The sequence below is a fragment of the Mesoplodon mirus genome, assembly GCF_964341445.2.
Source record: "Mesoplodon mirus genome assembly, chromosome: 19".
Lineage (NCBI taxonomy): Eukaryota > Metazoa > Chordata > Mammalia > Artiodactyla > Ziphiidae > Mesoplodon > Mesoplodon mirus.
This window is the reverse complement of record NC_138995.1, coordinates 192,625-215,704: the sequence shown is the minus strand read 5'-3', so window position 1 is coordinate 215,704 and position 23,080 is coordinate 192,625. Positions and strand designations below refer to the sequence as shown.

Below are 23,080 nucleotides of genomic sequence, written 5' to 3'. Positions count from 1 at the left end.
TCTCTTCCCTACTTTTGTTTCTTCTGAGGGTTTGTGGAAACCCAGCTACCTTCCAGCCTCAGGTGGGAGGAATCTTCAAAGATGGGCGGGGGTGGGCCCAGGGGTGACGCCCAGCTGCGGCCCAAACCCAGTGACTCAGCCCAGCTCGTTGCTAGGGACGCGCTCCCGCCGTTTCCAGGCCCTGACCCCTCGGGCGGACTCTCGCGAGGGTCCTCGAGACTTCGCGCGGAACCTAGCAGCGGTTGCCTGGAGACCGCGCAGCCTGGGCTGGGCTGGCGCGTTGGTCTGCGGGTCGCGGCCGGCGGGACTCCGGAGCCATGGTGAGGAGGGGTGGGGGTCTGGTCGGGTCCGCGCCGGGTGCCTGGGGCTCGGGGGCCGGCCCTGCGCGCAGGGAGACACCGGGACGGGAGGCCTGGAGCTCTGGGGTCCCGGAACTGAGGGCTTGGCGCTCTCGTGTAGTCCTCACGGGGAGGGCCCAGGGTGCTGCGGACCCTGGACCCCGGACCCCGCACGCACCTGGAGCTGAGAGACCTGGGCTCTCCAGGATCCTGTGCTCACAGGGGTGGGTGGTCAGAGAGCACCCGCCTCCCGCGCCCCCCAGACCCAGGGCCCGGTGTGCACGGTCGAGGGTGTTTCCTACCTGGAATGGAAGGCTCATTGATGAGACCCTTGGGACCTAGGGTCTCACCTGGCAGGGGCCTGGGACACACAGGTCCTCCAGTCTCTGGGGTCGAGAGCCCGGGGCATACCAGGGTGGTGAGAGGACCCTCTACACCGGAGGGTCCTGACAGCGGGTCCAGTGCCCGTGGAGTCCTTCGGGGCAGAGCTTCAGGGTAGAGGAACTGCTGTTTCCTTGGAGAGCCCGCGAGGAGTGATGCCGGTACTGAGCAGAGCAAGGCGGGAGCTTGCTGCCTCTGGGGCTCTCCATCCCAGCCCCTCTCTGTGGTAGGGCTCACAGCTGCGCCACCCCACCCCCGCCATGATGTAGGTGGTGTCGGTAACTCAGTTTCCAGGCAGGTGTGGCCATCAGCTGTGGGAGGCAGGGAGGCTGCCTCTGTGTGCGGGAGCCCCCGGGGCTCCACCAGGCGGCGGCCGCTGGCTGACTGTCCCTGATGCTGGGTGGTGACAAACCTTCAGGCTCTTCTGATGGGGTGAACTTATTGGAGTAGAGGGATTGGAAAAAGGGCATTGTATTAGGAGTGAAGATTTCCGTGGAGGGGTCTTTTGAAAGTCAGCTGGGAAGACGGCCACCAAAATACATCTACTTTTACTAGCTTGTGGGAGTATAGGGCGATTTTCCTTTTATTCCTTATGTTTTGTAAGAGTTCCACAAAAACTTTTTTTGTAGTAAAAATGTTAGAGTCACGTAGATGCGCGTACACACAAGCATGGGCCACAGAAACTTGGGAGAAGTAAAGGCAGAAGGATAAGGAAATTCGCCATCTGCCGAGCGGCCCTCGGAAGGGAGTGAGGGTGGAAGGTCTCGTCTGGCACCTTGCTGAAGTGGTTAAAAGCGGCCTCGCCCCATTGACAGAGCCCAAAGTGAGCGCCCCAGTCTGCTCCGGCTCCCTCCACCAGGCTTCTCGGAGGTTTTGTGTTTTGAAGGAAGGAACCCTCATCTTGCCAGCTTTGATTGTTGCTGTGAGGCACTTCTTCCTACACTCACTGAACAGCTGATTGCAGGTTTCTTTATGGTGCTTGCCAAACATTATAGCCAGTGGGGTAACATTTGACAGTGTGGTACTGGGGCATCTTCCTTTTTGAGGCCGAGTAGATTTTGCATCCACACCAAGGAGGTCTCTGCCATATACTAAGGAACAAGTTTCCCTCCCTTCCTTTCTGAGGGAAAACAATATTTTCTTCTGAGAGGCAGATTTCTCCTTGCTGCTCCAAAGGTATCAACAGAATGTGTCTGTGGTTAACGGTGGGGAACCTTAGGGCAGAGTGATGTGGTCTGGGTGGAAGCAGGAGACAGCGGGCAGTTAGATGGACGTTCCAGAACAGGAATTCCTCTCCCAAGCGGCCCCAGGAGGGAATCAGCCAGCCAGAAGGTGAACTCTAACCCAACCATCTATTCTTCAACCAAAGGCACCCAAAAAGAAAGGGAAGAAAGGGAAAGCCAAAGGTACCCCGATTGTTGACGGTCTCGCTCCGGAGGACATGAGCAAGGAACAGGTGAGTGGGCTGGCCTGAGCCACGGACCAGTGCTGGGTCGGGGGTGTGGGATGGGTTTGCTACTCTGGGCTTCTCCTAGGAGCCTCTTTCAGACCGCTGCCCCCGCTTCCGCGTGCACCTCCCCTCAGCCTGGCTCCTGCTGCCCTGCCCACACGAGGATACGCCCCTCCCACGCCTGCACGCCCAAGCACAGCACGTGTTGTAAAACAACACGGTACAGGCACATGGGTGAACTTTTTTATAGGGTAGTAGGAGTTGGGAAGGAAATGTCTTTCTGATATAAAAGCTGTTTTAAGTTTTCTGGGTTTTCTTTTATCGTCTTTTGTAGGCACCAGATGTTTACAGAGCTGTTATCATAGTACATACACCTAAAGCATTCTCATTTGTTTCATTTACCATTAAACACTGTGAATTATTTTTGGCCACTTGTTCATTTTGATGAACTTAAGGGCTAAAGAACATGGTTATATAATTACAATTTCAATTACAAGGCTCCTGAGACCTGTAACGTGTGCAAACTGTGGGAGCAAGTGTGGTCTGGGAGCGTCTGACACGCACTCCTGTGAGCCTTAATGACCCTTACTTACTTTTGGTGGTTTTAAGATAAGGAAATGAAAGGTGACTGAAACAGGCATAAGACCTGAAGCTGGAGAGCTGGGCCGAGGCCCTTGAACAGCAGTGGAGAGGCTTTGTGTCACAGGCAGGGAGCCCGTCGGCAGTGTCCGCAGAGCGTGGTGGGTGGGGTTGCACTTTGGAAAGGTCCCCAGGCTGCCGCGTGAACGGCTTACCCACCGCGCTGCCCCAGCCGTCAGGCTGTTTCTTGGCTCCCCATTTCCTCCTGTCCGGGGGGGACAGAACTGTGACATGCCAGTGGCCAGTCTTGCAGAGCAGAGCCTTGCTGTCCGGTGTTCCAGGCGTGGACACCTGGGAAGCTTCCAGGGCCCAGGCAGGAGTGAGAGACTCAGGGCAGCTGCGGCCAGTTCGCTGCATATTAACCTGTGGGCCCTGGGCTCCAGAGCTGTCTGTTTGCTGAGTTTTGAAGAGAGGCTTGAAATCTAGATATTTATAAGAAATCTAGATATCGAGTGATGGACCGTCCAGCGTGAACCAGTCAGAGTCGGGAGAAGTCTGGCTTAGATCCTTTGTCTGACTGACACAGTAGACCCCACTGTAGACCTCCCTCCTGGGGAGCCCAGCCCAGCCCAGCCCCGCCCCGCCCCGACGGCCCTGTTTTTTTTTTTTTTTTCCTTTAACCTATTTGCAGATTTGCATTTGGCTCTGGACCAAACCATCTTGACTGTTTCGGGTCTACTGGTTTTGTATATTTTTTGCTTAACGTATATCTTTAAAGGTGAAAGGTTTTTTACATTTTGCATTGTTTTGTGAACATATTTACATCACTCTCATGTCTTTGTGTTGTTGGGCCATCCAACCCTCTAGCTGATATACTCTAATTTCTCAACCATTCTCCTATTTATTTATTTATTTATTTATTGGCCACGCTGTGTGGCTAGTGGGATCTTAGTTCCCCGACCGGGGATTGAACCCGTGAGAGCGCGGAGTCCTCATCATGGGACCACCAGGGAGTTCCCAACCATCCTCCTACTGAAAAGCATCTTAGATCATTTCCTTTTTAATTCTTTTGCTGTCGTAATAATGGTGTAGCTAATATCTTTAAGCGGAAAGCTCCTGTGTTCTTTTGAGAAATTTCTTTAGTGTAAATCCCCAGGAAGGAATAAAAGCATATAATCATTTTATGACTCTTGGCCAAATACAAGAGATTTCTGCTGTTTGCTGCACGTTCCCTGTCCCCGAGCCTTCCCAGCCCCCTGCTTTAACTTCTCACTTTTAGCTCTGACTTACTCTGAGGTGAGAGCAGCTCCTCCCTCTTCCTTCCTGGCCTTTCTCCGTCCACCCTCCCCTGGCGGCAGGTGGCCCGCCCCGCCCCACGCCCTGCCGGGCCGCCTCACGGGCCCTGTTCTGCCCGCCAGGTGGAGGAACACATTGGCCGCATCCGGGAGGAGCTGGACCGCGAGCGGGCTGAGCGCAACTTCTTCCAGCTGGAGCGGGACAAGATCCACACTTTCTGGGAGATCACGCGGAGGCAGCTGGAGGAGAAGAAGGCTGAGTTGAGGAACAAAGACCGGGAGATGGAGGAGGCCGCGGAGAGGCACCAGGTGGAGATCAAGGTGAGTGGGGCTGGCCTGTCCCCACAGGAGCTGCCACGTGGGCAGAGGAGCCGGACCGGGGGCCAGGGGCGTTGTCTCGCCTTGCTTCTGGGAATCACAGCCCTTTGTGTCCTTGAGGTGGGGAACCTGAGGGTATTTTTTATGTGTGTGCAGGTGGGCATGTGTGTGTAGGTGAGCCTCTGTGTGCAGGTGGCATGTGTATACAGGTGAGCAGGTGTGTGCAGGTGGGCATGTGTGTGCAGGTGGGCAGGTGTGTACAGGTGAGCCTGCGCAGGTGAGCAGGTGTGTGCAGTGGGCATGTGTGTGCAGGTGGGCAGGTGTGTACAGGTGAGCCTGTGCAGGTGAGGTGTGTGCAGGTGGGCATGTGTGTGCAGGTGAGCCTCTGTGTGCAGGTGGGCACGTGTATGCAGGTGGGCAGGTGTGTGCAGGTGAGCCTGTGCAGGTGGGCATGTGTGTGCAGGTGAGCCTCTGTGTGCAGGTGGGCACGTGTATGTAGGTGGGCATGTGTGTGAAGGTGAGCCTGTGCAGGTGGGCATGTGTGTGCAGGTGGGCAGGTGTGTACAGGTGAGCCTGTGCAGGTGAGGTGTGTGCAGGTGGGCATGTGCGTGCAGGTGAGCGGGCAGAGCAGGTGAGCGGCGGTACTCCCCCCCGCCCACAGGTCTATAAGCAGAAGGTGAAGCACTTGCTGTACGAGCATCAGAACAGCTTGATGGAGATGAAGGCGGAGGGCACCGTGGTCATGAAGCTGGCGCAGGAGGAGCGCCGCGCGCAGGAGAGCGCCCTGTGCAGGAACACGCGGGCGCTGCAGGTGGAGCTGAAGGAACAGGAGCTGGCCGGTGAGCTGGCGGTGAAGAACCTGAGGCTGGTAGGTGCCGGCGTACCACGAGCACCTCGGGATGCACTCCAACTGGGAATTCATATTTCTGTATATTAACTCCTGCATTTTGGCAATTAAGTATTAAACAGCAGCAGCAGCATTATGCAGCCAAACAAGCCCGGTTTGGGGTCCAGGCACAGAATTCGGTCTCAGGCTTGAGCAACAGGTTGGCCTCCCAAGAGGGAAAGCCAGCTCAAGGTCCCTCTCCGCATACTGCTGACCCCTGACCCCAGAGACGTGCGTGCGGCCCCTGAAGTGAGCAGCCCTCCAGCCCTTTGGCAGCCACAGCAGTTTGTCCTGTGGGCTGTGCTCTCAAGTGCCTCGCTGACCTTTGAGACTCTTTGGTCCTTTCTGAGGGAGGCGGCGGGGTTCCAGTTGGAGGTTGGAATTCCTTCTTAAGCGCCAGGCCCGGTTCTGATCTCTGGGGACACAGAGGATGGGGCTGACAAAATGCCTGCCCACGCACGGCGGATGGTCTAGAATGGAGAGGCTGCCCCGAGACAGAAGACAACATAAACTGTCAAACCTGTGCCGCAGGTCTGTGGGCTTTAGTGCTACAGGAAGGTCCTGGGAACGAGGGTGGTCGCATTTTTCTACGCATTCTGGGAATTCATTGAGAAGGTGATACCTGGGCAAGGGCCGGGGGAAGGCAGGGCTGGGGGAGACCAGGCCTTGAGAAGGGCTGGGGATGGACCAGTGCCACGGCCCCCAGGAGTGAGGAATGAGGGGTCTGGGGGACAGGACTGAGTTGGGGACCTCTGGAGGGCGTGGGCAAAGGGAGGATGTGTCCAACTTTGGTTTTCCAAGGCTGTTCCTGGCTGTGGGTTGAAAGACTTTGTCAGTGCACTTGCCTCTGTGTATGTCTGGAGGCAGCCCAGCCTCAACTGACTGTGGAAATAAATCAGTAACACTGCAGACTTTGCCGTGAAGCTTGAGGGTGCTGAAGTCTTGGACGCTTGAGGGCGGTCTGGTCTTTCTGACAGAAGCACAGAGTGGGCTGCCTTCCAACAAGTACAGCGGTGCGGCCTCTCTGCTTACGCGAGGCCTTGGGCGTGGAGTAGGTACATGGTCAGAGTGCCGCTCTGAGTGAAAACACTGCTCTGGAGTCTAGTTTAAACTTTTTATTCAGAATTTCTAACTGTCTATTAAAATAATTTGTAACAGTTTTCTAAGCCAAAGCAGGTTAGCCGACAGTGGGGAGCCGGCAGCTCTGTGTGGGTCTGGCCCCTGCTGTCCAGCCTCTGGGTAGGGTGGGAAGGGCTGGGCACGGCCAGGGGCCGGGATGTCTGTCAGCATTCTCTGCAGCTCCGAGGTGACCTGCGCTGAGGGACGTCCGTTATCAAATGTGGAATTTACCAAACCTTGTTATTCCGGGTTGGGTCCATGAGCTCGGAGGTGAGGGGCCCAGCGGAAGCAACACAGGTTTACTGAGCCGGGCTTTCCTTGCCAGTGAGGCGAGGGGCCGGGCTGAGGGGCCGGCGTCTGTCCCGTCCCCTCTGACCTCCAGTGACTGGCCACTTCCCCCTCTGCAGAAACACGCCGAGGAGATCACCAAGATACGCCAGGACTTTGAGCGGCAGCTGCGAGGTCAGCGTCTCCCGCGCTCCGTGTACGACGACGGCCCCAGAGCCCCTCCCGTCAGGAAGGGACTGTCCAACAGCGCTTGCTAACCGGGCACATAAACCAGTTAAAACAGCTCAGACGTGCAAAGCGAGGCTGGTGGACTATTCAGGATCCCAGAACACCCTATTCCATGAGAGGTGGGAGGCTGTGAGGACCGCCCACACCCTCAGGCACGAAGCGGCACCTAGAAGCAGGCGGTAGTCATCCAGCCTCGTGGGCAGCGCCCAGGTCTCCTGGCCTGCGGAGGCTCCAACCTCGGAAGTCTGTTTGGTTTACTAACAGAGCCGTAGTCCGGCTGGCTGGCCGTGGTTAGAGCCCACTGGGACTGGGCGACGCTCGGCTATCGGGATCCCTGAGGCAGGGATCGATTAGCGATGCCTGCGACGGGCAAGGAGGGCAGGCTGGCGTGTGTGCTGGTGCCGCAGAGCAGGGGAACCTCCCCGCCCCGCCCTGCCGTCCGCAGAGCTTGTTGGTGAGGCCTTCGTCCTGGTGGGCGTTCTCGGCCCTGGGCACAGCTGCCATCCCTTCTCGTAGCCACAGGGCTCTGTGTGCTGCTGCCTTTCAGAAATCGAGGCCAAGCACGATAAGAAGGTCAGGATGCTCAGGGAAGAGCTTGACCTGCGCAGGAAGACAGAGATCCACGAGGTGGAGGAGAGGAAGAACGGCCAGATCAGCGTGCTTGTGCAGCGCCACGAGGAGGCCTTCACGGACATCAGGAACTATTACAACGGAATCACCTTCAACAACCTGGCTCTCATCAACTCCCTCAAGGTGCGGCCGGGGTGCCCAGCCCCCTCGGGCCGACCCCCCTGCTTGTAGAAACGTTTGACCCCGCCCTTCAGCTGCCCCTGATCGAAGCTCACAAGTTGTGTTGCCCGCTACAGCCGTGGCTGCGGTCCGGCTGTTGCCCTGACCCTCACGTGGCAGGGAAGTGATACACCTGTGTGCACTGGGATATGTCGAAGGTCAGGTGGAACCACAGGGGCGTCATCGTCACCCAAGTGCTGGCAGCCGTGGAGGATGTCCTCTGGGGGTCATGAGCAAAGTGTAATCTCTCAACTTGCACAGAGGCTGAAGTACTAGAAAATTCAGAATAAGTTAAAACTGTGAAAAAATACTGTGTGTTTACACATAAAACAGATGTAGGTCCTCACCGTGCCGGCAGGACCATTGTCTGCGGGCAGGGGGGCTTGCGGCCCTCGTCCTGCAGGCCGCAGCCCCTGGTCCTGCCTGCCGATCCCCCGCCCCTCGTGCCCACAGGAGCAGGTGGAGGACGCGCGGAAGAAGGAGAAGCACCTGGAGAAGGAGATGATGGAGGTGTCCACGCAGAACAGGCGCCTGGCAGACCCCCTGCAGAAGGCTCGGGACGAGATGAGCGAGATGCAGAAGCAGCTCCGGGGCTACGAGAGGGACAAGCAGATCCTGCTGGTGGGTTTCTGCCTGATTCCTGGCCTTCCCTGGCACCTCCTCCTGGGTGTGGAAGGGCACGGAGGCGTTTCCTGAGGACCAGAGTGGAGCCCCTTCTTCCTGGGCCTGGTGGCCCTGGGGCACATGAGGCTGGCACCTGTTCTGGGAGATGGGTGGCTCAGCCCCTCAGGTCTGGGAGCTGCATCGTGTGGGTGCCTGAGTCGGGAGGGCTTTCTCCCCCAGCCCCATTTTCTCTCCAGCGCACGAAAGCCCGTCTGAAAGTCGCTGAGGAGGAGCTGAAGAGCCTGCAGTGGGAGCACGAGGTTCTGGAGCAGCGCTTCATGCAGGCGAGCTCCCGGGACGCCTGGGTTCTGGGCTGCGCGCCCAGCTCCGGCCGCTGGAGGTCCCGTGGCCCTCCTCGTGCCGCGCGGCTCTCGGTGGGCGGCCGGCCCGGGTCTCAGAGGGCGGTCCCTGGTGGGGAGTGGGTGGTGCCCACGGCTGTCCCCTGGGGCTCTCCTCTGAAGCGTGGAGGTGGCCTGGCCCCTTGAAGGAAGGGCTTTTTTCATCTGTGTGTGTGTTTCTAAGTCCCAAACCTTCATGTGTGCATTGTAAGGAAGCCTGTGGGTACAAACATGAGGCCCTTGGGGCCGTGCGCTGGTCCTCACAAGTGGTCAGAGCTCCCTGACTCTCCTCCCAGACTCTTGTGTGTCCCGGCGTAGGGACACTGCTTCCCAGAAGTGAGGGCGTCTGGAGCGCCCATGCTCTCGTCTCAGCCTGTGTGCCGTCTCTCCGATCGGGTCACACTTGAAATCTCTGTTTCAGTCCTTTGCTGTTACAAGCATCCTTTTAAGTTATCTTTGTGCAACTGTGTATCCCTTTCAGGGAAGTCGATTCCTAGCAGGGGAACTGCTGGGCGAGAAGGTTCACGTTCAGGGTGCAGATAGTCTGCAGGGAGGGATGTTCAGAGTTGTGACCCCACCCACAGTGCCCTAGGGGCCACTTCCGCCGGCACCAGGTCTTCACTGATGTGATTGGGTGGCAGGTGTCTCACTGCACGTGCTTTTCTGCAGAGATGGGCCTCCCTGCCTGCAGGTCCCGGGGTCTGGCCCCGGGCCTGGCCGAGGACAGAGCCGCCCCCTCTGTGTGAGCCGTTACGGCTGCAGACTGTGACAGTGGAAAGGACATCCCGTAAGTGGTCAGAGCTAGAGTCACCCTCAAGGAGCCTCCGAGGGTCCCGGAGGCTGAGGGCAGCTGAGGGGAGGGTCCGCAGGCAACCAGGGAGACGCGGCTCCCCACTGCAAGGTGGCGTGAGTGGGGAGGGGACTCTACCACCTTCTCTTCCATCTGCATGTCGTCTGCGGCAGGGGAGGCAGGCAGCGCCCCTAAGAAACCAGACGTGTCACTTTTTTTTTAAATACTTGCAGAATGAACTTTATTTATTTATTTATGGCTGTGTTGGGTCTTTGTTTCTGTGCGAGGGCTTTCTCTAGCTGTGGCAAGCGGCGGCCTCTCACTATCGTGGCCTCTCTTGTTGCGGAGCACCGGCTCCGGACGCGCAGGCTCAGCGGCCATGGCTCACGGGCCCAGCCATTCCGCGGCATGTGGGATCTTCCCGGACCGGGGCACGAACCCGTGTCCCCTGCATCAGCAGGCGGACTGTCAACCACTGCGCCACCAGGGAAGCCCAAGACTCGTCACGTTTTAAAGAGCAGAGGGACAGGGACTGGATTGAAGCACATCTTGAGAATACGATCCTGTAGTTAGAAAGACACGGTGCTACAGGGTTTCAGCACGGCCCTCTCCTCTTCCTAGCAGTGATGTGTGTTTTTACGGCAGTGCAGAACATTCTGGAAGGAGTTCCAGCAAATGCTCAGATGGTGGCCTCTGGGAAGTGGGGTTGAGGAGTGTTTACTTTTTCCTTTTTACTCAGTCTTGATTGTTTAATGGTGCACAGTTAAAAGTTAAAGGAGATGAAAAGGACACTGTCCTTGGTGGACAGGCGGGTGGCTCCAGTGCTCGCTCTAGACCTGTGTTCCAGGGTCTGGGGCTGGCAGAGGGAGTGGACCTCCAAAGGGCCCCCACCCCAACACTGCTGAGTCTGAGGCCCTGGACCTCATGGGGATGATCATGTCCCGAGCCTGCTGCCCAGACCCAGGGCAGGGCTGGCCCCAGCCCCTCTGGGGGTCTGTGCAGCTCGTACTAGGGTCCCCGTGGCTTCCTGAGACTCCTTCCCAGAGGTGTTTCCTCCTGCCGCCCATGGTGTGGACAGCCGCACACCTCTAGTTCGGTCACAGAGTGGGGCCCAGGCAGTGTAGACGATGCAGACCCACCTGCCTGTGGCTGGGCGCTGGTGAAGGCGCTGTGCCGTGGCCCTGGGGCAGAGCTGGGAGGGGCTTCTTGCCAGTGAGAAGCCTGGGCCCATCCCGCAGGTGCAGCAGGAGCGGGATGGGCTGTACCGGAAGTTCACCGCAGCCATCCTGGAGGTGCAGCAGAAGGTGGGCCTCAAGAACCTCGTCTTGGAGCGCAAGGTACAGGCACTGGCCGCTGCGGTGGAGAAGAAGGAGGTGCAGTTCAACGAGGTGCTGGCGGCCTCCAACCTGGACCCTGCGGCCCTGACCCTCGTGTCCCGCAAGCTGGAGGTCGGTCCCGGGGGCGCCCGGGGAGGGGCTTTTGGCGGCCTGGGCTCGGGTCGGGGCTCCTGTCTTGTGCTCCAGCCTCCGTCCCTCAGTGGAGTCTCAGTTCACCTCGGGGAGGGGCTGTTGTGGTTTCCTGGCCCGAGTGCCCAGGCCTGTGTGTGCCATCGGGCTCCCCAGGTTCCCGGGCTCTGCCCTGGTGTCTCTGAGGTCTTCCCCAGTCCCTCCTTAGCCTCCCGGCACCTTCGAGCCCGAGTCCACTGCCCACTCCAGCTTAGCCTCTCAGCCAAGGCCACGGCCACCGTCCGCCTGGGACACTGAGATGTGCTGGTTGAGGCCGTGGCAGGGCCGTGGGTGGCCTTTGTGATGGCTGCTGGGAAGGCTTCCCAGAGGGAGTCACATCTGAGCAGAGGCTGGAGCGTCTGTTCACTCGTGTGTCTGCAGTTGTGTGTGGCTTTCCTCTGGGCTGGGACTGTCCCGGGCATGGGGCACAGCAGTAAAAAGACAGACGAGGCCTCGGTGCCCACAAGCCAGCAGGGAGAGCTGAGGACTCAGGACGGCAGTTACCACTGCCGCTGGGTCAGCAGGCAGAAGCCCTGATGCCCCTGGCAGTGACCTTACCTGGAACTGGCCTTGTCCCTCTGCTCCCTGACCTGGGTGGGACGTGCCACAGAAGAAAACAGGTGAGGACGGACAAGGGGTCTTTGGTGCTGCTAGTGAAGCGTGGCCTGGCTCTGGGATCCTGGCCAGTTGGGTGACCTGTAGCCGCCAGGCCTGAGGTGGCCCCAGGTATGGTTTCCTTGGGGGTCTAGGAGACGGACACAGACCACAGCTGGCCTCCATGACTCCACGGAAGGTCCTTCCACGCTGGAGGGCCCTGTCTGTCCCTGCTCTTCATTCACACAGAAGCAGATCTTCTGGGTTCCAGGCCTCAGATGGCAACAGGAGGGCAGGAGAGGGTGGGCAGGGCTGACAGAGGATGACTCGTCACCAGTGGAGGAGGGGGCTGGGGTCCGAGGTGATGTCGTGCCCACGGTTCTGGCTGAGACCAGGTGTTTGCTCACAGGGGAGCGATGGCCCTGGCTCAGTGGGTGGCAGTGCCTGGAGGACCCAAGTTACCCAGGCTCGGCTCTCGGGGCTGGGGTAGTGCAGCCTCGTGGTGGGGCCTCGTCTGGGCTGGCATCACCATGGTCCTGAGTCTGGGGCTCATCTCTGTTGTTGTCCCTTTTGTGTGTGAATCACAGAGGGGAGGAGGGCTTTCCTGCTCTCCTCTTGGGAAGGACAGCCGGTCTTGCAGCTGGGCCAGCGACCCAGTGCTGCCAGCGACCAGGGTGAGGGGATAAAAACTCGGCCCGTCCATGGCAGTCACCATGGCTGCGCCTGGGGGGCCAGGGCAGGTGGAGGATCAAGGGGGTTTTCCCTGGGATGGCGTTGGCAGCCGGGGTGGCCCCAGAAGCAGGCCAGGCTGCCCCATCTGGGCAGTTTCCTTATGGAGATGCAGATCTGTCTCCCTTGGAGACCTTTCCACACCAGCCACTCCCCGGTGGACGTCCTGACACCTTCGTTTCCTCAGGACCTTCTGGAATCGAAGAACAGCACCATCAAAGACCTGCAGTACGAGCTGGCCCGGGTCTGCAAGGTGCGAGGAGACCCCCACCCCTCCCCCATGTTCTGCCAGGTGCCCGGGGCTCCACACCCCTCCCCCAGGCCCCTTCCTCACCCAGGACCCCACCTGATCTTTACCTTTGGGTGTTGGCACAGTCTGAGGCCGTCTGCGCCTGCCCAGGGTCACTTGACCTGCAGGTGGCCTGGAGTACATCCGCATGGCTCCGACACTGTCCTGGTGTCCCTGATGGGGCCTGGCCAGTGCATGTGTGACGTCCTGTCCAGCAGGCTGTCCCTGTGTCCCTGTCCGGCCCTTGCTCTGGCGCCACGGCGCTAGCCTGGCCTCTGGGGCGGTTTGGGGCGGGGGGCTCTCTGCGCCCTCAGAGTAACCTCCATGTCTTCCAAGCACGTCTTCCAAGGCCTTTATGAGCCTGGCAAAAGCCACACACAGAGGCCTCCTGCAGCTGGGGAGTGCAGTGCCCTGACCCTGGTGCCGTCTGTGCCCTGCACCCAGCGTCCCCAGCTCTGTGGCTGAGCCTGCGGCTCTGTCAGTGCTTGGCCTGTGGGGACGCAGACACACTGCTGCCTGCAGACGCGCTTCCTGAGAGCGAGCACCCCGCGAGTGTGACTCAGATGTGAGCCCTGGGCTGTGGAGCGCCAGGATGAAGGCAGTGCCCGTCACGGGCCCTGGGCTCCGTGGTGACCAAACGCCCGGGGCCTTCCCTGCCCACAGGGCCCTCCCCAGGTGCTCTGGGAACCCCTGATACTTACATGCATTCTTGGGGGAATTTCCATAACCCACATCTGATTGTGGGGAGGGCTGAACCCCAGAGAAGGGTGAGGGCCAGGGCCCAGCCCCCGAGATGTCCTGGAGCCCGGCCCTGGCTCACCCTTTACTCTCAGCTCCCAGCACCTTGTTTTGGCGATGCTGAGGGCAAGGAGCCCCTTTGAGCTTTTGCTCTGCGTCAGGCCAGGCTCTAAGCATTTAACACGCGTCAGCTCTTCAAACGCTTACAACCGTCTGGTGAAATGCGCCCTTTTAAAAACATCTGCTTTTAAAGGATGGGGGAGCGGAAACCCTGTGTGCGTTGGCCCTGCCAGCGCTGTTGCCCAGATCTCGGCATTTCTGGGATGGGGGAAGGGAATAGATGCCAGTAGACAAGGCAGGGAGGGTCATCCCTGAGAAGGCAGGGATGCTGAGCCTGAGTGAGAAATGCTTGCAGGGAACCAGGAACTCAAACCACAGTCCTGCTCTGAGTGCACGCCCTCTTCAGTCTCCCCAGCCGTGAAACGGGGACGGTGGGGGCATCTTCCACTGTGGGTTACCCGAGGTCCCACACATGAAGTGGTTGGGTAGTGCCCAATAAAAGTCCTCAGACTCGGGCCAGAGTTGTTCTCAACAGAAGGAAAGCCTCTGGTTGTCTTCTAGCTGAGCCAGGAGGTGTCTGTGCGTGGCCATCACCACCTGCTCATCTGGACCACTCTTCTGGGGAGGTGGAAACTCAGCTACATAAGATCCCTGGGCAAGTCACTTGGCTTAAAAGGGTGGCCCCTTCCATGGGGCCTTTGATTGGTTTGGTCTTGAGGACTCCAAACACTGGGGTTTGTCCTGCTTATAATAATCATAATCATACCCCTGGTGCATTATGTTTTCCCAAAAGCTTTAAATGCATGTTCGCAGCCACTAACCACCAAGCAAATGATCTCCTTAAGACTGGAATATTGAAAAAGACGTGGGGAATGACGGACTTAAAAAATGTGAACCCGAAGTCTTGACCTGTGAATCCCAGAGATTCAGGAAAACAAAAACAAAAACCCAAACAGAATCAGCAAAAGCTGAGATAATACAGGTGGTAGCTGTGAGCGGCACTAATGCCTTAAAATTTTGATCATATCTCTCAGGCTAAGAGTTTGGTCAAAAGGGGGGACTGTTAAAAAGAAACAACAGGCCCTAAACGGAGTCACTTATGTGAAACGCTACCAAGACTTAATACCTAATCTAATTGAAGTTTTAGCCTCTCCCTAGAGTGGAAATTTAAACCCATCAGCAGTGGGAGGTGATCTGCCTAAGACCCCCTGCCTCCCCTAAAGGAAGGCACCCACCCTTTTAACCTCCTTGTCCCACCCTCCTGTGCCCATAAAAGCCTCCATTTTATACAGCTCCTCGGAGCACCCTTCCGCTTACTAGATGGGATGCTGCCATGAGTAAAGCCAATTAGATTCTCAAATTTAAATAAGCGTGTGAGGGTCTGGGTCTGGTGTAGTGAGCACCTGGTAAAGGCTAGCTCTCCACGGGGCTGGGTGTGCCTGAGCGAGGGTCAGCCCCGGCTACCCCTCCCCTGAGGCCTCTGTGTCCCCACAGGCCCACAATGACTTGCTGCGTACCTATGAGGCGAAGCTCCTGGCCTTTGGGGTCCCCCTGGACAACGTGGGCTTCAAGCCCCTGGAGACGGCCGTGATCGGGCAGATGCTGGGCCAGGGCCCCGCAGGACTCGTGAGCACCCCAACGTAGCCCCTGCCCGGACGACACCCCCCTCAAGCGCCGAGGACAGCAGGTATTTGTTCTGAAGACGTGCGTCGTCAGCAAATGAAGGTTTTCACAAGTGCTGCATGTCCTGTTGCGTGGCTGTGTGGAGAGGCCCCCAGGGCCCACGGTGCCGTCCGGCCCCTTCCCCGAGCCCACCAGCTCTGTGCGCACAGCCGCCCCCATCCCACCTGGGGCTGGGCAGCTCCAGCCGAGCGCTCACAGATGCCAGCAGCTTTATTGAAGCCCGAGTGACAGCTGCCACTGGGAAATCGGGGCCAGAACGTCCCCGGGAAGTGTGACCCTGGTGCCTGCGAGCAACAAGCTTGCCCTGCTGGTCGGGGGCGGCTCAGCCTGCCGTGGTGACGGGTCCGGGCTCGCAGGCCGGCTGCCGGTCAGCCGCTAGCTCCCTCGGTACGTGGTATAAGACCACGGGCTCAGCAGCAGCGGCACGTGCAACTTGTGGGTCTCGTTTGTGATGGTGAAAACGACCTGCGGGCAGAGGGGACACCAGGAGAGCCAGGGGCCAGCATGGAGTGCACTCAGCCTGGCCCCAGTGCTGCCGTGGACTCAGCAGCCCAGATGGCTGGCCTGGGGCTGCAGTTGGGGGGCAGGAGCCCCAGGGCCAGCTGGGGGGGGGCGGTGGGTGTGGCTGGGTCCTCCCCAGAGAAAGCACTCGATCTGAGGGGCCCTGGGTCTGCAGGTTCCCAAGGGGTCCCGCCCGAACAGGGCAACTGAAGGGGCACAGTGAGCTGGACGGGGCTCGGGTGAGCCTCTGTCTGCAGGGGCTGAGTCAGCCTGACCCCGGAGCAGGGCAGGGACAGGTGTGACGTGGTCAAGTCCGGCACCCCTTTCTTCTGGGAGCCCAAAGCAGGTGCGACGTGGTGGAGGCGCAGGGCCAGCCTGCGGGTCACAGTGAGTCGTGGGCCCCCACCCGTCTGGCCCTCACCTCCACGTACGGGTAGAAGCTCTCCTGGCCCCGCTTCTGCCAGTAGCCCTCAGTGTCGAAGGCCAGCTTGTAGGTGCCCGCCTTCATCTGGCCTGGCAGCAGGAGCCCAGGGCAGCGGCCGTCACGGTCCGTGTAGCTGGGGAGAGGAAGCGGGGGCACTGCAGAGGGGGCTGAGGGGCCCCCGGGGCTGCGTGCCCACCGACCTCCGATGTCCCCGCAGCCTGACTGGGACTCGGGTGAGCGGGCCTGGGCGGCTGTGGAGCAGGACAGCCTCCAGGACCTGGGGCTCTGGGGCAGCCCAGGGACACTGCGCACTGTTTAAGAAATCACCGAGAAGCAGAAGGCAGAAAATTCCCACAATCTACCCCATGAGCAATCATCGCTTTATATCTGGCATGTATACTTTTCAGATTTTCTCTATGCATAAATATGCTCATTTACAAACTTTAAAACTGGGTTGTACTAGTCACACTGTTTTATAACGTGTACTTTTTGTTTAATATACTGCACGTGGCTTTCTGGTTCAGTAACTGTACCCAAATCGCCGTCCGCGTGGTGGCCTGTTTGCAGCTTCACCAGTGGAGGCTCTGAGGGCCTCTGCTCGCTAGGCGCCCCCGTCACCTGCAGCTGTGCTCGCAGGCATCTGTGCTGTGATCAGAAAGGGTGGCATTTACCAGCGCAGTTTAGGGGGTGTGGTTGGGAGTGGGTCTGTACGGCCCCCCGCCCTGGACTCTGTGTGTTCCTCCAAGCTCAGACGGGGCCTGGACCCCCTGCTTTTCTGAAGGGCTCCATACCCTCGGGCCTGGAACCTTTGGGGTCCAGCCTACCAGCCCACACCAGTGGGAGGGTCGGGGGAAACTGCTCACAGGCTGACCCATGACACCTGTCGGTCTGGGCTGGGCGTCCCCCAGCAGAGCCTGGGCCTGGGGCAGGGGTAGCGCTGCCAGGCAGCGGACACCTCCTGCTGTCCCAGCCGTCCCCCCTCGCCCCCCAGTCTAGGAAAGGGCTGCCTGTGGTGTCTGCACACAGAGTGTAGTGAGAACGTAGAGAACGTCCAGTGCTCGCCTGCTGCCCTGCACAGGCCACCCGTCCGGCAGTGACAGCCAGGCCTTTCAGGTCCCACCTCAGGCCTCGGCCGGCCCAGCCTGCAGGAAGAGACAGACCCCTCTTCCCCCTGCAGCGGGCACTTGGGCTGGGAGCTGTCCCAGCACGTTCTGTGGCCCTGGCCAGGCCTACACAGCCTGTTGAAAGAGCGGCCCTGGTAGTCTGCAGGGGACCGTCCGGCTGTGGTGAGCCCTGGTCCCTGCCTTCCAGGTGTGCACCCCTTGCCCTGGTGTGGGGTGGGGAGGTGGTCTGGACTCGAATCCTGCCCGAGACCGCCCTCCTACCTTTTCCTCAGCTCGGTCCACTGCTGGCCATGGTCCTCGAGCCTGGACAGACGGAGGCAGAGGCCCTCGGCCGGAAGCCCTGAGGCAGTGTCCAGTACGTGTGTGGTCAGCGGGCTGCTGCCGGGCTCCATGCCTCTGCCCTGGGCCATGAGAGGGGCAGGGAAGCTGCCTTGTGTCCACACCCGCCGGTATGAGGCAGCGGAGTTGGTGTAAACAGCCCCGGGGGACAAAGTCCCAAACTGCCCCTGGGCCCTGGGTGGTGGAGTTGCCGAGCAGCCCGAGCAGGCTGCAGTGACTCACTGCCATGCAGGTCGCTGACCTGTCCCCCTCCTCCCCCAGCAGCCCCCTCCCCCCAGCACTGAAGGGGTCTCCACACCCAGGGGCCTCCCCCTCAGTCAGTGCCGGCTGTGGGTGGCCACACGGGGTTCTTCTCCCGGCACCCAGCTCTGTCCCCTTAGCCCCAGGTGAGGAGAGTTCAGGGGCTCCGAGTCCGGGCCTGTCCCCCTACCTCCGGGCAGCCCAGGTGTCGCCGGAGTGTCCGCAGCCGCAGGGCGACCCCGGAGCTCATGCCAGGCCGGCCTGGGGGCTGGCGAGGTGGCGACACCACGCCGCCACCCCCAGAACCTCCCCGGGCCCCTCCCAGGCCCCGGGGCCACGTGTCTGACCAAACTCGGGGCGGAGCCACAGGGAGGCGTGAGGCTGGTCTGGTTCGCAGCGGCTTCACCTCGGTGCCCACCTGGAGGGGCCCAGGGGGCTTCATGGTGGGGGGCGGGAGGGGTGGGCGATCACGGAGCACAGACCTGCGGGGCCGTGGAGACTCCTCCCGCCCGGAAGTGGAGCGGCCTTGGGGGGCGGCGCGGGGCGGGGGCCCGAGGGGCGGGGCTGGGGGACGTTGGGGTGGAGTGCTGGGCGGGACCGGACAGGGAGGGCCGCGGGGAGGGGGTGGGGCTATGGCGGGGCGGGTATGTCCAGCCAAGGTCCACTTCGGCCGCTGGGCGGCGCAGGGCGAGCCTGACGACCCCTGGGAGTCCCTGAACCGGTGTAGCTTGTTTTCTTCCCTGGGAAGGTCGGGATTTGATGGAAGCCCCGACAGGCCACGTGGTGGTGCCTCAGGCGGGACCGATGGCCCGTGTGGTCGCACTGCCCGCCCCTCCCCCTACCCCCTCTGGCCCTCGACCCCCAAGGAGCAGGGGCCCTGCACACTGACAGGGTAGGGTCTGGGTTATTCAGAAATGAGGAAACAAGAGACAAGGCTGAGCTGACGGACACGAGTCCATCATTGTTTCGCAGTAGTCCGTGATGTACACACGGAACAGACTGTATCTAATGTATAAATATAGATAAGCGCATTCTGTGTTTAAAATCTGGGTGACGTTGCCTGGCGGGTTGGATTGCTCTGGATGTGGAGTCATTTTTCTTGTCGCTAAAGAGGCTCTTCTAATTATTTGGATAGTGAGTGCGGCCAGTTTATATGTTAAGGATCAGACCCCTCTGAGGTGGGGAAGGGGACCTTTCTAGCGACACTTGGGTGTTGGTTACAGTGCTCTTTGCAGGCAATCAGGAAATGTCTGTCTGAGATTTAAATGCATATGACGTTTGGCAGGGCTCACGGTTTTAGGACGTGGCCCCAAAGAGACACACAGCTGTTTTGGTAAACGCCCATGGGGACGGGACCAGAAACAACCAGACTGTCCCCACGGGGGACAGTTAAATACATGAACTCTGCCACACACAGCAACTGTGCAGCCCAGTGAAAAGAGTGAGGCCTATTTGTGTGTAAAGTGGATGGTCTCGGGGCGGGAGGCGTGTATAGCTTTGTGGTTTTAAATCCACAGTAGCTTTCAGCCCGTTACAAGGGCGAGCTCACTTATCACCATCACAAGCTCAGGGTGCAGCTATTAGAATCCCCTTTTTACAGAGGAGGAAGCTGAGGCACAGAGGGGCCATGTACTGGAATATTTTCTAGTGTGGTGCACAAAAGACTGATGATACCAGGTCCACCTCTGGGACAAGCAGTGTCGACAAGCGTTAATTATTTTCATCCTGTAACCTTTCTTTGTACAGTTAAAGTCTCAAATGTCGTAAGCAAGCCGACAACAACAGCAATCAGACCTCTTCGGAGGGTGCGCCTTCACCCCCTCCGTCCTTCTCTGCCCCGAGAGAAAACCTAGTTCTGGGAGAGTGCGGGGCAGGGCAGGGCGTTGTCACAGCTCCTTCTGGGGCCTCGCTAGGGCCCCCTCCCTAGGGAGCTTCTCTCCTCCTCAGCGCGTGTCTTCCTTAGGGCCTGTGTCTGTCCTCCTGGTTCCGGGGAGGGGGCGGGGCGGGAGGGGTGGAACGCTGCAACTCCAGCGTCACACTCACCTGGTCAGAAAGGAGTGGGGAGGAGGGAAGACCTCAAGGCCTGTGTCTGGTTTCTTTTTACAAGAGGCCCAGCGGGTAGACGCGCACTTTGCTCCCCGGAGTGTGGTGTGTGGCCGCTTCTGGCTGGAATGTGTAAGGCAGCAGGGTCACAGCTCGGGGGTCACGCGGCGAGCACGGCATGGCTGGCACTGGGCCTATTAGGCTGGACCCCCATGCCTACTCTTCATCAACCCACTGCCCTCCCAGAGGCACAGGGAAGGCTCCAGGTGAAGCCTCCCCCGTGCTTTGTGGCCCCTGTCGACCCATCTCTGTGAGATTCTGCCTGTGGCCCCCCGAGCCCCCCAGCCCCACTGCTGTGGAGCAGGGTCTCTGCTGCTTGAAACCACAAAAACCTTTGCAGTTCTGGAGCTGCCCCTGCTCATGTCAGGGGGAACCTTCAGGGCAGTAAGAGTTTCTTTGATATCTGTACTTTAGTTTCCCAGAGTCTTCATATTTTCTCTGATTTTGCTGCCGTGTGTCCCTGAAACCCTCTGTTGTCTCACGGGGTGGGCTTTCTCCGTCACAGACCCCTCAAAGGCCTCCCGCCGGGTGAACGTGGGCTTGTCACTCGGCTGCACAGTCTCCTCGGGGCCCCTTGTCCCACTCTTACTGTCCCCAAGCTGGGTCTAGAGAAGGCCCGTCCCAGCGAGAACCCACTTTCTGGCTTCATCTCTCGTCCCAACGACCACGGCCTCGGAAAGAGTCCTCAGGGTTTCCTGCTCCAGTGCTCACGGCAGAGAGCTCGCGTCCTCACAGGAGCCACTTCAGCTGGGCACACGCGTCCCTGCCGCTGCACGTGACCCGTGACCACGCTCCCAGGGACGGACCACGAGGGCTGATGGGTGAGCTCCTGCACCACTTGCCTGAAGGCACTTTGCCCCCCAGTCCCTTCCTTCTCCCCACTTGGGGGTGGAGTGTGGGCCTGGCCACGAACTTGCTTTGACTGTGGGTGAGGGCGTCCTGGAGTACGAGCAGGGAGGGGGACCTGGGTCCCCAGTGAGGCCACCCAGCGAAGTGAGGCTTCGTCTGGGCCTCGGTTGGGCTCGGAGGGTATGGCCGAGGGTCTGCTGGACAGGACACCACATGTAGAGGGCCCTCAGCCTCATATTGATGACAGCAGTGACTGTGCTGAGGACTTCCTGTACCAACCCAACAGCAGGGGAAGTGGAGGCTCCAGGGCTTCATGGTAAGTAACTAAGTGCAGAGCAGGCACTTGACCGAGCTGAGCTGGTGGCTTGGATCCTGCACGCTTAACACTGGAGTGACAGGACCTGCTTGTTCGCTCTGCTCAGTCCTGCTTGCCACCTTCTCCTCCACCCCACACCCTTATTTTTGCTGCAAGAGTCATGCCTCTCTCTTTATTTCGTATCTTTGCAGCTAACATTTGCGGTAGAAAACGTCTACTCCGCCATCAGAAGCCGGCATCTCATGGAATCCTCAACCTCTTCCCCGACCGTAGGGCTGGTTCCTGACACCCAGCTCTGCCCACCTCCACCTCTGCAACCCTCACGTGTGGTACCTGCAATATAACAGGTGCTCAAAAAATGTTTCATGAATAACTTCAGGACTCAGTGGTTGTCTGACATATTTAGAAAAGGAGTGGCCGCCCCTATTGCCAGCATCCCTGAAACCCCGCAGGAGACACAACCTAGTGTGGTCCCTTCTCTCGCCCGGGGGAGCGTCACACCAGCCGCCCTGTCTCCCTGCCTGTAACAAACTCACCGTAAGGAGGCTCACTGGCCCCTGGGCCAGTGATGCTGTGAAAACCCGGCCTTGCACTCGTGGGATTTGGTGTGAAGACAACACAGAAACAGAACCAGCAAGGAAGGGTCCTGGCCAGGAGTCAGTCCCTCTCCTCAGTGACCCTGTGAGACCCAAGCACTCCCTCTGCTAAGCCTGCTCCGTCTGTTTGGGAAGGGGCCCTTGTGACTCCCCGGGCAGCAGGTGGGAGGGACAACCCAGTCTCTCTTCTGCCTCCTGAGACCAAGATGGGCATCGGGGAAACAGCCACACCTCCGACGGGGGTCCAGAGAGGGTGTCCCGAAAGGACAGGGCCTAGCCGTCCAGTGAGGCCAGGTCTTGTCCTCACCGCACTGACCTGCTGGAGGGTCTTGGGTTTCCTGTCATCCAGCACTCCCACCGCCAACCCCAGCCTGCAGCGTCTTGGGAGCCCCTCGCTGGCAGGCCCCCCGGGGGCAGAAAGCCCCACAACCACCGTGAAGGATAAGCACGCAGGACAGGTGAGACCAGCACTGAGTGTCCCATGTCCCCTCTGCTCCCCAGGGAGCACCCCAGCCCCGGGCCAGCCATGGCCTTTGTCCTCTTCGGTAGTGTCTTTGCAGTCAGTAGTCCCAGACACCTTCCTCTGGAGGGGAAGATGCAGTGACCGCGGGAGGGGTGAGGACGGGGTGTGCTTTAGCCCTAAACCCGGGAAGCTGCAGAACTTCCTTGAGCCCCGAATGCACCACATGGGTAAACCTGCAACAAGCCAGGCCAAGATCTGGACAGATTCTCTCTGGAAACACTTTTCATGTCCAACAAGAGAAGGTCTGTTAAACCCCCGCTCCGACCCCAGGACGTGGGGCACGTTGTAACCATGGAAACTGAAGGGAAGGCGTTTGAGAAGCTTCTTCCTCGGTGTCTCCCCCAGTGGCCCCTGAAGGTACTGCACCCGGAGGAGAAGGGCTCGCTCTTGTCTCCTCACTTCGGGCCAGCCGGTGCCCACCCCTCACAGCCCCTGCTGCCCGCCTGCTTCTGAGTTGCATGGAAACCTACCGGTCACGAGGCCAAAGTGGGCTCGTCTTGGTGAGCAAAAACAGAGGCCGGTGACAAGGTAAGATGGGGGCTCAAAAGCTTTCGTAGAAGAAAAACATGCACGTGTGTTCCTGAGTGTGTGCACATGTGTCTGTGTGTGGTGACCAGATGCTGTATTAATTGGTGTTCCCTATACAATTATGAGTGGCTTTTATTTTCTGTATTTTCTAAATTTCTTTTTTTTCTAAACACCTGCATATTATGAGAAAAAAAAAAAGCTGTTGGCATCGAGCACGAGAGCTTGCAAAATAAGATCTTAAAGTACATATTTCAGAATGTGTTACAGGAGTTTTCTCTGGGTGATGGATGAACGGCCTCCTGCTTTTAAAAACGAGCTTAAGAAAACCTCGTTGGTAAGTTTTCAGGGGCCTGAGCTTTGAGGACAGCGTCTGCGGGTGACGCCCTCCCCACAGGCAGCTCTGCCTCAGGTACTGGCCGGGCTAGTGGCCGACCAGGCGGAGTCTGGCAGCCGAAGACCAGTTTACCCTCTGTGCTC

General features: G+C 59.3%; 2 protein-coding genes and 1 long non-coding RNA gene across 10 annotated transcripts; 1 reads left to right on the top strand and 2 right to left on the bottom strand.

Annotated features, from left to right (window-relative positions):
* The first annotated feature begins 239 nt into the window (after positions 1-239).
* DRC4 (dynein regulatory complex subunit 4) lies at positions 240-15,023 on the top strand. 6 transcript variants are annotated; one of them, XM_082607886.1, is made up of 11 exons: positions 240-320; positions 2,089-2,175; positions 4,167-4,364; positions 5,023-5,229; positions 6,774-6,828; positions 7,430-7,635; positions 8,125-8,292; positions 8,532-8,618; positions 10,701-10,910; positions 12,478-12,543; positions 14,872-15,023. In XM_082607886.1, the coding sequence occupies exons 1-11, from the start codon at positions 318-320 to the stop codon at positions 15,019-15,021; spliced, it is 1,437 nt and encodes a 478-aa protein (XP_082464012.1). In that variant the 5' UTR covers positions 240-317; the 3' UTR covers positions 15,022-15,023. The 6 variants fall into 6 exon arrangements, with proteins under 6 accessions (XP_082464012.1, XP_082464010.1, XP_082464009.1 ...); XM_082607884.1 differs by having other exon boundaries at positions 8,532-8,708; XM_082607883.1 differs by having other exon boundaries at positions 8,532-8,708; positions 12,478-12,582.
* On the bottom strand, positions 10,737-12,736 carry LOC309795523. Its single transcript, XR_014292268.1, has 3 exons — positions 12,648-12,736; positions 11,526-12,483; positions 10,737-10,815 (listed from the first exon to the last, which is right to left on the bottom strand). It is a non-coding gene; the product is annotated as an uncharacterized lncRNA (long non-coding RNA).
* A 368-nt stretch (positions 15,024-15,391) lies between the features above and the next one.
* Positions 15,392-18,317, bottom strand: LOC309795518 (5-hydroxyisourate hydrolase-like). Of its 3 annotated transcripts, none has more exons than XM_082607903.1 (4): positions 18,171-18,317; positions 17,371-17,510; positions 15,983-16,118; positions 15,392-15,525 (listed from the first exon to the last, which is right to left on the bottom strand). In XM_082607903.1, the coding sequence occupies exons 2-4, from the start codon at positions 17,499-17,501 to the stop codon at positions 15,436-15,438; spliced, it is 357 nt and encodes a 118-aa protein (XP_082464029.1). In that variant the 5' UTR covers positions 17,502-17,510; positions 18,171-18,317; the 3' UTR covers positions 15,392-15,435. The 3 variants fall into 3 exon arrangements, with proteins under 3 accessions (XP_082464029.1, XP_082464027.1, XP_082464028.1); XM_082607901.1 differs by lacking the exon at positions 18,171-18,317 and adding an exon at positions 17,879-18,159; XM_082607902.1 differs by lacking the exon at positions 18,171-18,317 and adding an exon at positions 17,879-18,159 and having other exon boundaries at positions 15,440-15,525; positions 15,993-16,118.
* Positions 18,318-23,080: the final 4,763 nt, after the last annotated feature.

Coding starts and splice junctions, on each gene's coding strand:
- DRC4 (XM_082607881.1), top strand. Junction 5,230..6,773: donor CGGTGAAGAACCTGAGGCTG/GTAGGTGCCGGC, acceptor CCCCCTCTGCAG/AAACACGCCGAGGAGATCAC. Junction 6,829..7,429: donor CTTTGAGCGGCAGCTGCGAG/GTCAGCGTCTCC, acceptor GCTGCCTTTCAG/AAATCGAGGCCAAGCACGAT.
- LOC309795518 (XM_082607901.1), bottom strand. CDS start 18,130: ATGAAGCCCCCTGGGCCCCTCCAGGTGGGCACCGAGGTGAAGCCGCTG. Junction 16,119..17,370: donor TGGACCGAGCTGAGGAAAAG/GTAGGAGGGCGG, acceptor TCCTCTCCCCAG/CTACACGGACCGTGACGGCC. Junction 15,526..15,982: donor GCTTCTACCCGTACGTGGAG/GTGAGGGCCAGA, acceptor CTCTGCCCGCAG/GTCGTTTTCACCATCACAAA.